Below are 12,898 nucleotides of genomic sequence, written 5' to 3'. Positions count from 1 at the left end.
CATCGATCCTTAACACAAGAGAAAATGGAATGACATATCGTTGTCCTGTCGTGTCACTCCGGTACATCTCTTTGTATTTTTATTTTACGTCTGCATTCTTCTGATTTTAGCTAATCCCGACGATGAGAATGAGTGGTGATTGGATGAAACTGATATTTATTTGTGCCTATAATTTATATTGCAATAAAAATTCATGCGATCAGTATCAAGTTTAGGATGGCTAGAAATGCAATAACTGGTATTATTAGCATTACTTTAAAAACATGCTCATAAATCAAGACAACATTGACCTCTGATCTAAAATATACAATTGAGCTGTCTCCTATATCTACAAGATTAGTTATTTTTTTGTAGCGATATTTATTTTTAAAGGTGTTTACAGTGTGTGTGTGTGTGTTTATATATATATATATATATATATATATATATATATATATATATATATATATATATATATATATATAAAGTGGCGTGTGCAGAGTTCAAGATCTGGGCTACCTCACCATACTGTAGTGTTAGATTGGGGAAAAAATGTGCTGAAAGAGTGAAGGTTCTTCCTTCTTTAACGTTTTTGTATTCAAAATTGAAACCAGCAATCACATAACAACAACAGTTATGATTATTATTATTTACCCATGCCTATAAATGTGAAAACCTCAGTCAAATGAAGTAATAGAATATATGTTTATCAGAATGAGTAAGTAAGGAAGAAATACGAAACAGTATGATTATTGACATTAAATTATCTAACTTCTAAAAACAATACCAAATACAATCATGGTACTATTTAAGACTAGGTTTGAACCAGCTGTGCTGTTTTAATTAGGGATGTGCCGAAGCCGATTACAGATGTATGACAATCGGCCGAATTTGACATATTGGCATCGGTATCGGAATCGGCAAAAATCCGATATTTAAACCGGTACAGATTATACTAGAGTTTTACCTTCTAACAAGTTTTATATTCTAGTCTTGTAAGATTTATTGAAAATTAGGTTATGATTCATCATTATTGTAGAGTTTTTGTAATAAAATTATTGCAAACTCTCATTCAGAGGATCAACCTAACTCAAAATCGGAAATAAAACAGTACATTGCTGATCCAGGATCTGCTGTTGTATTGGAAATTCAGAAGTGAGTATTCAAACCTGAAGCAAGTGCTGAGAAAATACTTGGGTATACCTGCTGCATCAGTATTCAGTGATTGAGTGTTCAGCGTTTCTGAACAGATTTGCGATAAGAGAAGTAGGTTACTTCCTGAAGTGCTTCCAAAACTCGTGTTTCTGAAGTTGAATCTGACAGCAGTAAATTTCCAACAATAAGAACAGGAATTCATTTTGCATTTCAAAGAGCTGCTTGTGTACTAATGTTAAATCTCTTGAGAATCCATGTTCTTCTTATAGGTTCACATAACCACCTTTTGTAGATGCAAATGTACATTCGCATCTCTTGAGAATATATATGTATATACATATGATATGCAATCGAAATTTACATAGCAAATTTATTTTTGTCATGCTGAAAATAACATCCAATTTCTGTTTAATAACCTTATGTATCGGAATTGGTTAAATATCGGCATCGGTATCGGTACCAAAAATTATCGGCGAGTACATCGGCATGGGTGAATTTTCAGCTTCGTCACATCCCTAGTTTTAATAGTAATATTTTCTGAAGGCAAATTTACATTTTTAATTATGGTTCAATTTACTTGTTTATGCGTTGAAAGTAAGTAGAAATGTTTTCAAATTTCAAAGAACTTGAACCTAAAATGTGAATGTATAGAAGAATTTACTTGTTTTAGCCTTCATCTAAAATTCATTGGACTTCGCATTCTTTCCACACAACCATAATTCATCTCATTTAATGATATCTTGTCATAAAACGAAGAAAACCTGCAATAGAAGAGTGATTAGCTTGGCATACTAGGAAACCATGGATCCAAGATTCAAACCCTTGCAGGCTACTGACCTCGTGTTGCATTTGTTCCTTCATTCCTATTTGATCAATTCACCATTCATCCTCGTCGTCACGATTAATTTATATAGGTAGAGAAGCGACATAAGTTTTAAAAATATATTAACATAAAATTTAATGAGAATCACATCGGCAAATTATGAGAAACCAGTTATTGCTTCATTACAAATTAAATAGGTCTACTTTTCCATGTTATTGTTACATTATTTTCAATGCATATTAAGCAAAAAAAAAAAAAAAAAAAATGGTACTTGGAAAAAGTGTACATGAAACTATAGTTTTGCACAGGTAAAATAACTATGCTGGTTAGGGTAACGTGAAAATTCTACATCAGTTTTAGTTGTTTCACAGCTTGTGACTTTTACGTATGATCGTATGTGAATCCATCAGTTTGGCTTATTGCAAACTGTAGCTATCTCTTCTTTTGCGTTCTTTACTCTTCAAAAAATAAGAAATTCATTCATTGTTGTCTTTTTCAGCAATATGCACCTTATCCATTATATTCTGACACACCATATACTTTCTGGGAGCAAAACAGAGACCAGATTCAAGGTGTGACAGTTTCTCCTGCCACTCGCCAGTCTTTCAAACGGACATCTTTTTTTACCAAGCCATTAGATGAAGTACTAGATGAACCGCACACAAGCAAGTACTAGCAACATCTACTTTCACTACTTGTGTTTGGATATCTAAGGCAGTAATATCACACATATTTACATGTAACATTCGAGGTTATAAGATATTTTCAAACTTGCTTTAGTTTCTGTGCATGGTCTATTTCAACAATAAATAAAACTTTTGATATATTTTTCTGTATTAAGAACATGTACATTCAATTTTAGTGTGATCAATTCAAGTGGTAGCAAAAGTAAAAATAACATTCATATTGTAACATGTTAATTAACATGAAATAAAAGGCTTCATGTACTTATCTCGTTCCTGTAGAATGGGTTGAGTTGTAAGAATTTTAGGCTTCAAAAATTGTTTACAGCTTTTGTAGATTTTTAAAAGTAAAATATAGTTGTGTGCAAATGACTAATACAATAAACAAAGTGGTGGTAAACTCTGTACTGTAAAATTGAACTTCAGTAAAATATTAATATCTGACTACTTAATTTCAAAATGTTATGTGCCATGCTTGTGCAAAAAAATAATTTTGAAAACATAGATGTACCGGAGTTCATTTCAGAAAGATATCCAGGTTAACAATCATTCTTATGTACACATTATTTATGTTTATGTTAATTGAGAAATTACAAAATCTGAGTTCAATCTTTTCTACTAGAAAAGCCCTTGTTGCACTTATAACAGTACCAATAGGATTTGATGTGCCAGTTATTGATTGAGTTAATTTATAAGTCCACTTGATGCACAGAAAAGTTAATTGGGACTGGACCTATCATTTAAAGTAGGACCTGAACCACTATGTGGCTCTACCGGATACTGAACCAGAAACCCCTTGATTATAAGGTGATGACGTTACCAATACATCATCGGGAAGGCCCGATGTGCTGCTTCTGGTTTGTACAATGAAAAATCGTCGGCTTGGAAATGACTGTTGCTCATGGAATTTAAAAAGAAGGGTAAGATTTTGAAATTTCGAACAAGGAAATTAGGCCACATATATATAATCCAGCAAATAAAAATGGAAAACCCATGTCAAATCCTTTAGAAATCTAACCTGCACCAAGAATATATAGGTTGGACATCATACGATAAAAAGGCAGTCACATGGAATAGAAAACTACTATATGTGGACTTGAAACAAATAATTGCAAATTAATGAGTGCATAAAGCTAATGAGAAACTAATGCAAAAGACATGGTGTAGGTACTGGAATTCTAGAAATTATTTCTTTCTTCTTTTAAAGCATGTGAAGATGCCTAAATTATTTTTGGGGCATTCTAGCATTACGTGTGTGACATTTTACACATAAAATGTAAGGTGCTACACATGAGATTGGATTCAAATATTCATACTCATCTGATTTTATACAATTATAAAGTACTTTGTAGTGTCTGCTAACAAATAAAGAAAGAAAAACTTGAATATAATGATATAGCCTGAATGCATGAAAGGCATTAACGAAAATGTGTTGTCTGCTTTAAAATGTAACATAATTTGACTTCATTTGCTGTGAAGGCTACATATGCTAGTAATTTATGCTGGTGAAATATGCGAATTATGTGCATTCATAAACATTTAAACCTTAATGCAATTACAATAATTTTCAGATTGATTCATTTTGTTATTTACATGGAGTAGGACCACTTTTTGTGGAATGCCCCTTTGTTGTTTGGTGAACAATGGAAGCTTAACAATAGGCATGCAGTGATTGAACATTATGCACAAAACACTTTATAAAAAGAGAGGACAAGAAAACCCACTTAAGTCCAATAGAATACCCTTTATTCTTAAAATATCCATAAATATACAAGTTTATTTGTACCACTTTACATTATCATGCAGGAATACATTACATACAAGGATATATATATGTACAATTTAAGTACTTTGCTTGCCATGTTAACTTGAACATGAACAAGTTTCACTATACAAGTGTAATAATTATAATACACTAAGGTCTCTAAAGTCAGAGAACAAGTGTTATGACTAAAATCTGACTGTGAAGATATACATATGTGTTACTTTCTTTTACCAAATTAACTTGAATGAAATATTCATATTAATTCCTGAAATAATACACAAGTACAGGTTCATTTTGTGGGCAGTATAAATTAGGTTGATTCGTAAAATATACGAAAAAATTACATACAAGTGTGCACTGTCTACACAAAACTTTGGTGATACTTAAAAATAACCAGAAGCAAGTTTTGGAAACACAATGACTTTTGAATTATATTCATATTTCAAAAAGTAGTAGTAATGGAGATATTCACGCCAAAGCTTAGGCAAACCATAAATTAAAAAGTTACAATTTTTGACATTGTATATATAAATGAGTCAATTAATGTAATATAAATAAGATGTTATTAGTTGCATATAATGCTGAAAGAAAATTCTGACAGGCCTCTTTTAATCTATTTTAAAACAATTTGAAAGATATTTTTTTATAAAAATAGATAACATGAACACATTCATATGTTATGCCTAAATTTTTAAAATTGGATGTTATTTCCACATTTAAAAAACAATAGTTCATTTAGGTAATAACACAATCCACAAATTAATTAATAAAATCAGCAACAAGTACCTTTAGTCAAACACTCAGTTACTTTTAGACATCATCATATGATTTTAAAAAAAGTCTTCAGCAAAATTGAGCCTACTGGTGTAACATACATTATGTTACTAAAACTGCTCCTTGTTATTTAGTTCACTGTCTATAGTTTATGGGCTTCACACCAAGATTGAGCACAAGTACATACTTATCAATTATGCTGTCATGCCAATTAGAAATGCCAAAATAATAAATACTAACACTGGTAACATTGAGCAAAGAAATACTTCTAGGAGAGAGGTGGGGGACATAATTTATACAAAAGCTACTTTTTCAGTGTTGCTGTAAATTGTAACAAAATATAACTTATTATTGACCATATTTAATTGAACACATTTACATGTTATGAAGAAAATAATTTAAATTCTTCCTATGTACAGGAATTTCACATTTTCAATTGCTGAGGAAAATACTCTTTTGCTAGATGGAAAATATTGAGCTATAGTATGTTTTTAAAGTTGAACATTTTATCTGCAAGTTTTTCAAAGAATTTTACAAATCTAATTTATTTCTCTGCTTACTATTGGTACAATAATTATTCTGTTAATAATACAGTGGAGATATTGCATATCATAATTATTAATTATAATACTATATTTTTCAAATACCAAAGAGCAAGATTGTTGAATATACTTCTATAAAATTAAACAATACACAAAAAGAAAACTTTTCTCTTTTATACAATCAACTGCCTAATAGTTATTCTTGTATCTACGAAAGCTTTATTGGATATTGTATAATAAAATTCAGTAATTATTTTGATATTGGAATAACTTGCTTATTGTATGAACGAACATTTATGAAGGTACTTATAAATTGCTTCATCACATTTGAAACATTAATTTATGAGCACATGTCCCTAATTTCATATGCACAACATTCTAACTTCACATACATGTAAAATATGTGCACACACACACACACACACACACAGACACACGCACACATGCAAATACATACATTCAGGGTCAGGTATAATATTCATACAAGTATATGTGTGTATATATATATTTCTAAGTATATTATTATTGTTATATGATGACTCATGAAGAGAAATCGGAAAAATGGAAGAGTAACAAACAACAGCCGTCCTTGGTGGATAGTGAAATGTGATGTTTGAGCTATACCCTGAGAAATCTAGTTATGAGAACCTACAAGCAAGGTTGCCAACTGTCATATTCACAAACTTTACTTTTCTACAACTTCCTTCACAATAGTACATACAAACTAACAAACAAATGTCCTCTTCTGTATTCTTCCATAATATACTGTATTCTTCCATAATATACACTTCAGTTCTTTTAAAAATGAATTTTGTATATATGTACCTCACAATACAAAAATTGCCTTTTTGCATATGTCCTCCAAGTGGTAGAATATACATTGCTTTCAGGGAAAATTATAATAAAGGTATGCATGTATATGAAGAACGATAATTATCGAAAAATGCATTTGTACAGAGAATATTGATTTTTTGTAGACAATAAATGCCAATACAATTATAAAGTATATACTAATCTGATATGAATCAAAATAATTTGGCTGAATGCAAAAAAAAAAAACACCTTCATGAATTTTTGTTGAAAACATTAAATTTAATTTGTTTTCAGAATGTGATTACTACCAGATCTTTGCATATTCAGCAGAGATAAAAATAATTTCTTACGCAGTATTGAACATAACAAACTTAAAAATGTAAAATAATGCTGGAAACACCCACTAACGAACGGTCGAACATTATTCTCTGCAATCCTTATTGCAATCTTCTTTGTAGCGAATGTTTCATGGAGAAAAAATTACAGACATATATACACAATTGGTCTATGAATTCGTAAAGGGAAGTTCCAGGCTACAATCTATAGCCAAAGAGTCTACAAAATATTTCTAAAAGCTCTACATTACCATCAGTCATTTACTTTATATATATATATATATATCCTATAATAATAATATATATATATGTATCTATATGAAAAGTCTTTACCTTAAAAGCTTTTTATGTAAATATTCAGGCGATAGAGGAAAAGGCAGATTGTGACTCGAATTTGATTCAGAGAAGTGACATTATGCATGATATAAGAAAAATGTTATTTTTACATGTTAAAATACCACTCATATATGATATCCGTCCAGTGTTTCTAAATGCTTCTGGCTCACTTTATTGTCTGACAGAAATAATATATTGCAGGTTAAGTTTACAAATTAAAGTGTCAATTGCAATTTTAGGTCCTTGGAAAGACACAGTAGAGAAGGAACTTAATATTTTTATCTTATATGAAGTGGCTTAGGAAAAGTTTCATTCATGCTGAACATTGAAAATTCTAATTTTGATCTACAAGTTTATTATATGACAAAGTATCATGCTACTTTCACAGTCAAGTTAAAACAACACAAAGTCAGAGGCGTCTCGTGAACACATGCTGTGCCTGTGTCAATTGTGGGAGAAAGAACAGCTTGCTCTGCGATGACATTCATGAGCGTTTCTACATTCTAATGTCTTCATATAGGAGAAGTATTATTTTACACGAGAGCGCTGAACTAAGCTTATATTACATTTCTTGGATCTGAAATGAAAAAGTAATAATTCTTTTCCCACAATTGACGCATGCGTCACTTCAGATCCAAGAAATGTAATATAAGCTTAGTTGAGCGCTCTCGTATAAAATAAATACTTCTCCTATATGAAGAAATTAGAATTAGAAATGTTCATGAATGTCGTCGCAGAGCAGGCTGTCCTTTTTCCCCACAATTTACGCATGCACAGCATGCATTCACGAGATGCCTCTGCAGAAAGTAAAATAATAATAATAATAATAACAATAATAATAATACTTTTCTTGGATAATTTCCCCAACTCTGATATTGTGCTACTACTGATTTCTGCCTGATTTGATAGAATACACTTTTAAGTAACAAAAAAGATAATCAATTATATTTCAAGCTATTGTCATTATTCGATTGTCTATTCCAAAAATGAAATAAAGGATCCATGTAAAATTACTCTAACACAGAAGTGGACCAGAAGCAAATATTACATTTTTTTTGGTTGCTGCTCAATCATGTAAACAAAGTGTATTGGACACCTGGACTCACCATTCTGGAACGTCAAAGAAAACCAGGATCCTAGTGCTATAAAGAAGTCCTATCTTTGGGCCCACTCGTTACAAGGCACTGAGTGAAATGTCAGGTGAAAGGAAGTGGGTATGACTTTCTACTTCACCTCTACAGTACAACATACTATACTTGACATTTATTGCTTGGGTATTCTACATGTATCTCAGATATTTTTTAATGCCTCACATTGTAAGCTTCATGTAACTTATGTTCTACCTGATATTTGAGTTTGTTTTCAAGTCCACTTTATGCGCAGAAAGGTTAACTGGAACCAGACCCACAGTTTAAAGTAGGATACGAACCACTATGTGCCTCCACCAGGTATCAAACCAGGGACTCCTTGATTATAAGGTGACGACGTTACTGCTACTACAACAGAGAGGTCATTTCTGCTGGAGATATCAACAATGAGTCTCACACCATGGCCGTGTAGCCTAAGGCCAAAGCTTTGGGCTCCAGCTCTAAGATGCACACAGGTTTGAGTCTCCTGAAGGGGGAAGGGAGGGGAGGCGGGAGCGTAACAACTTTTCTCCTGAGATTTCTGCCTATGCATGGGACACCAGTGGTCACCCACCATCGTGAGGAAATTGGGGAGCCACGAAGGATAAGCGTAAAATGATCACAGAAAACCTACAAAGACTGGAGGTTCGTCGTGCTGACCACACATCAACCCGTAACTGGTTGGACGATATCTCCACTGGCCCTCAAGCAGCTGTTACCCAACAGGTTACATCAACAATGATAATTTACCATTGAAATGCAATTATAATGTTTATTGTTAATTTAGTTATTTTGTTCAGTATTCAGGTGGGAGGGAATTACATTACATTTAGATTTAAAAGATACATGCAGAAGATATCCATTAATTCAGCACTCACATGTCAACATAAATTAAACTTAGGGTCTGACCCCTGGTGGAGGTACACCACACTGGTTCAGATACCATTTTTAAATTGTAAGTCTAGTCCTGGTTAGCTTAACTAAACATAGTGGAATTAAAGCATGCTAATAATGTTCAATTACATTAACATTTAAAAAAAAAAAATCAAAAGTGCCACATTCACACGAATATGAAAAAAAATCATTAAGAAGTTCCTAAACACACAACTGAATTTCTTTAGTGAAAATTGGTATTTAATTCAAACATTTGTGCAACTTAACTGACCATTATATTAACTGCTCCTATTTTCAGGAAATACAGAGTCTAATAGCATTATAATAGTTTAAAATAAAGATAAGAAGATTGTTAACAATTTTAATGTATAAAAACACTGCGCTTACTAAGTAATCACTTGATTTTTTAGTATTTCCTCTGAGATTCATGTAAAATAGACATTTAACACAATTATTGGTGAAATTCACCATATATTGTAATTTCCTCTTTGTGCCATGAAGAATCTACATGGAAGTCTTTCAGAAATGCTCAATAGGTATGGAAAAAATTCTGAAAGTTCCTATAAAATTATGGTGGTTCTTTTTGCTAATATTTACCTTCACAATACAAAATGTCACAATATGTATATAATGAGACTGTGACAAGAATAATAGTTATGGGTGGAGGAAGAGAATTTGAGACACAATGACAACATGAAGTTAATGTGAACTAATATCTGGAAAATGGACATTTAGATATGATTTATCAAGATATGGGTACATTTGGATTGCCATAAACAATTTGTTGGCAAATGGCAAATACAACATTAATTCAATGTCCACAACCACATACAAAACATTTGGATTTTACTCTTTATAAATGATCTTTTCCTTCAAAAATTCTACCTGGTAAACTCACAAGAGTTGAAAAGGACTATAAGAAAAATGCCTTGTACTATAATGTGTGTTGGTACTGTTTGATCATACAATTTACCCTGCATTTATACCATATTTTGAAGTGCTGCTATTCACACGCAGTTCACAAACATACAATCACAAAAAAAAAAAAAACAACGAAATACACACTACAGGAAAATCTGTTTGGAATACTATCACAAATGCTCTTTAGTTGAAAAAAGATTTCCAATAACTGATTTAATTCGCTACCTTTACAATACTTGGCTCAAATATAACAATTGAGATCTATAGTCCATTTTTACCATCACAAAACTCCATACATGTATATACACCCACACAGAATACATGATGGCATATGATGTTTATAACAGTGACGTTTACCTTCATACTGAAGTACGATATATATGTATATGTCCCCTGAAAAGTTTATGAAGATGCGATATGGGGAAGAAATAGCACAAACTGACAATATATTATCAGGAAAGAATAATTCTTCTTCTGTTCATTTCTGTGAGCAACATTTTACATGACTTTTTCTCTGCAAGTAAACCAAATAACACTACTCTAAACCACACTATTAGTGCTGACTTTTCTTGGACTTTCAAACTTGAAATAAATCAAAGTTATAAGCAGTTATTCCACAAGCAATGGGGAAAACTGCATAAGTTGAAATATATGCATATTTCTCTCATACAATGATAAAAATTCGTCTGTAACATGTAAGTAGAACTACAGAAGTCTCTACACGTGTTAAAAAAATTGAGGTAAAATAAAAACACAGCTATCTGTGGTGAGTTACTTTTTTTCCCTACACATTTTCATTTTTTTAGTGTCATGGATTGCAAACTTACATACTGCTTGCTACGGCGATGGCATTGAATCTGAGAGAACTTCTGAAGGTGTACCTTCACTAGAATTCACAGACGACGCCTTCTTTGGGGGCCTTCTCTGTCGCAGCACCGATGGGTCGAAGTTAGGATGTCGACGGGCATGTTTGCTGGAAATAAAAATAAACATTATGAACAATATGTCTACGGTAGGAATTTCAGTAACACCTGCATTTTCCAGTGGTTCATACAAGGCTTACAGCACTGTTTTTGGGGTATTTAAAATGCACAGTAAAAATAATTTCATATTAACATCTGAATTCAGGCCTTAAAAAATATTCAAAACAACCAGTCTTTAGAAATACATATAATTTGGAATCAAGCTATTCATTCAGCATTTAATTAGTGTATGTACTACTGCTCGCACTGAGGTAACAAATCAAACCCTCAATGTAACAATATGTGCATTCGACCATTAATTATATCCCGCAAAGTAAAATAATCTCAATCAATCAATCAACTACTACACTTGCAGAAAGTAGCAACAAGGATAACAAATTTTTGATGCACGTGAATTATGAAATATTTCAAAGTAAATGAAAGTGCTCCCCTGTGCTTTGTACCATGCCATGAAGGCGTATAGGGGGTAATGTGATCAGCACCATGCACCTGGCCTCCTTCAACCCCCCCTCCCAGAGTTTCCTCCAGGTACCCACTTTATAGGATGCTGGGTGGGTGTAACTGCGCTCAATCATTTGCATGTTTTGGACCTACTAGTTTTCTGAATTGCTTATGGCCATGTTTTCCCTTCTTTTTGTTCTACATAACAAGAGAATTAAACTGGCTGTGGGTTCAAACGCCAGACCCTCGTTAGTCTGCAAAATGCAGTGCAGGGTGTACTACGTGAAGAGAGGTTGACATTTGGGTGCGGTCCGAAAGGGTCACCCTTGCACTCCAAATGCAATTTTATCAATAGACTGTCCAGGTATCACTGAATTTTATGTCATTTACCGAATATACGTTGCCGCTGAAATTTGAAAGTTGCCACGCCCACATGACTGCCGAATGTAGCGCTGGCGGGTCGAAGCGTGCACTTGTCGCACTTTCCACCTCTCCCTTCCAAATATGTGTGTGGAGGCAGGCACGTATCCAAAGGGGCCGGGGGCTTAGGGGGCTCGAGACCCCCAAAGTTTTCGGTTTACATTTAGATAAAATGAGGTTTTTCTTGTGGTGTGAAATAAAATAATGTGATGATAATTTAAGGAGAGAAATAATGATCGAGGCAAGACGGAGAATGTTCTGTAAACCTGTTATTGATAATAGCACGTATCTAAGGTGAGGTACAGGGGAGGGGGTCGACCCCCCAAGCAAATTTGCACTAGATATAATTAGATTTTTGGCTTCTTGAATAATGTGACAATAATTTAAGGAGAGAAATAATTATCGAGACAAGACGGAGGATGTTCTATAACCTTGTTATTGTTAATAGCATGTATCCAAGATGGGGATCGGGGGCTCAGATCCCCTCAGAAAATTTTTCAGTTTACACTACATAAAATTAGGTTATTCGTCTTCTTGAATAATGTGTGACGATAATTTAAGGAGATAAATAATTATCAAGACATGGTGGAGAATGTTCTATAACCTTGTTTTTTATAATATTGCACGTAAACTTTTCTTGCGCTTTCGGTGTTGTGCACTACGTAAAGACTTGTCAAGATTTGGAAGTTGCACAACAAAGGTAGCGACACAAGTAGGACTATTCGTTGTAATTTTTAATCTCTGGAAAGCGCGAGAGGAACGTTCTTGAACTACTGGCAATATTAATGAATAGTTTTTGGCAATATTAATGAATTGTTTTATGTGTGGAATGTTCTAGAATATTATGAGGATATAAATACGCCGATTCAATTTCCTGGTTGATCTGTACAATAGAATCGGTTAATGA

At 32.9% G+C, this 12,898-nt stretch overlaps 2 protein-coding genes across 3 annotated transcripts in view; one reads left to right on the top strand and one right to left on the bottom strand.

Annotated features, from left to right (window-relative positions):
- LOC145985753 (uncharacterized) overlaps window positions 1-3,105 on the top strand; it is an 83,951-nt gene extending 80,846 nt beyond the window's left edge. For both annotated transcript variants that reach the window (XM_083119821.1, XM_083119822.1), the window contains exon 4: window positions 2,457-3,105. In XM_083119821.1, the coding sequence (XP_082975947.1) occupies window positions 2,457-2,633 (177 nt within the window). In that variant the 3' untranslated portion in view covers window positions 2,634-3,105. The remainder of the gene's footprint in view (window positions 1-2,456) is intronic.
- A 1,282-nt stretch (window positions 3,106-4,387) lies between these two features.
- The window catches only part of LOC145984989 (uncharacterized), a 112,645-nt gene continuing 104,134 nt past the window's right edge, over window positions 4,388-12,898 (bottom strand). The window contains exon 3 of the mRNA XM_083118470.1: window positions 4,388-11,120. Coding sequence (XP_082974596.1) covers window positions 10,985-11,120 — 136 coding nt within the window. The 3' untranslated portion in view covers window positions 4,388-10,984. The remainder of the gene's footprint in view (window positions 11,121-12,898) is intronic.

The sequence above is a fragment of the Lepisma saccharinum genome, chromosome 3 (genome assembly GCF_977018435.1).
Source record: "Lepisma saccharinum chromosome 3, izLepSacc3.1, whole genome shotgun sequence".
NCBI classification, from domain to species: Eukaryota; Metazoa; Arthropoda; class Insecta; order Zygentoma; family Lepismatidae; genus Lepisma; species Lepisma saccharinum.
This window is presented reverse-complemented; position numbering and strand designations above follow the sequence as displayed.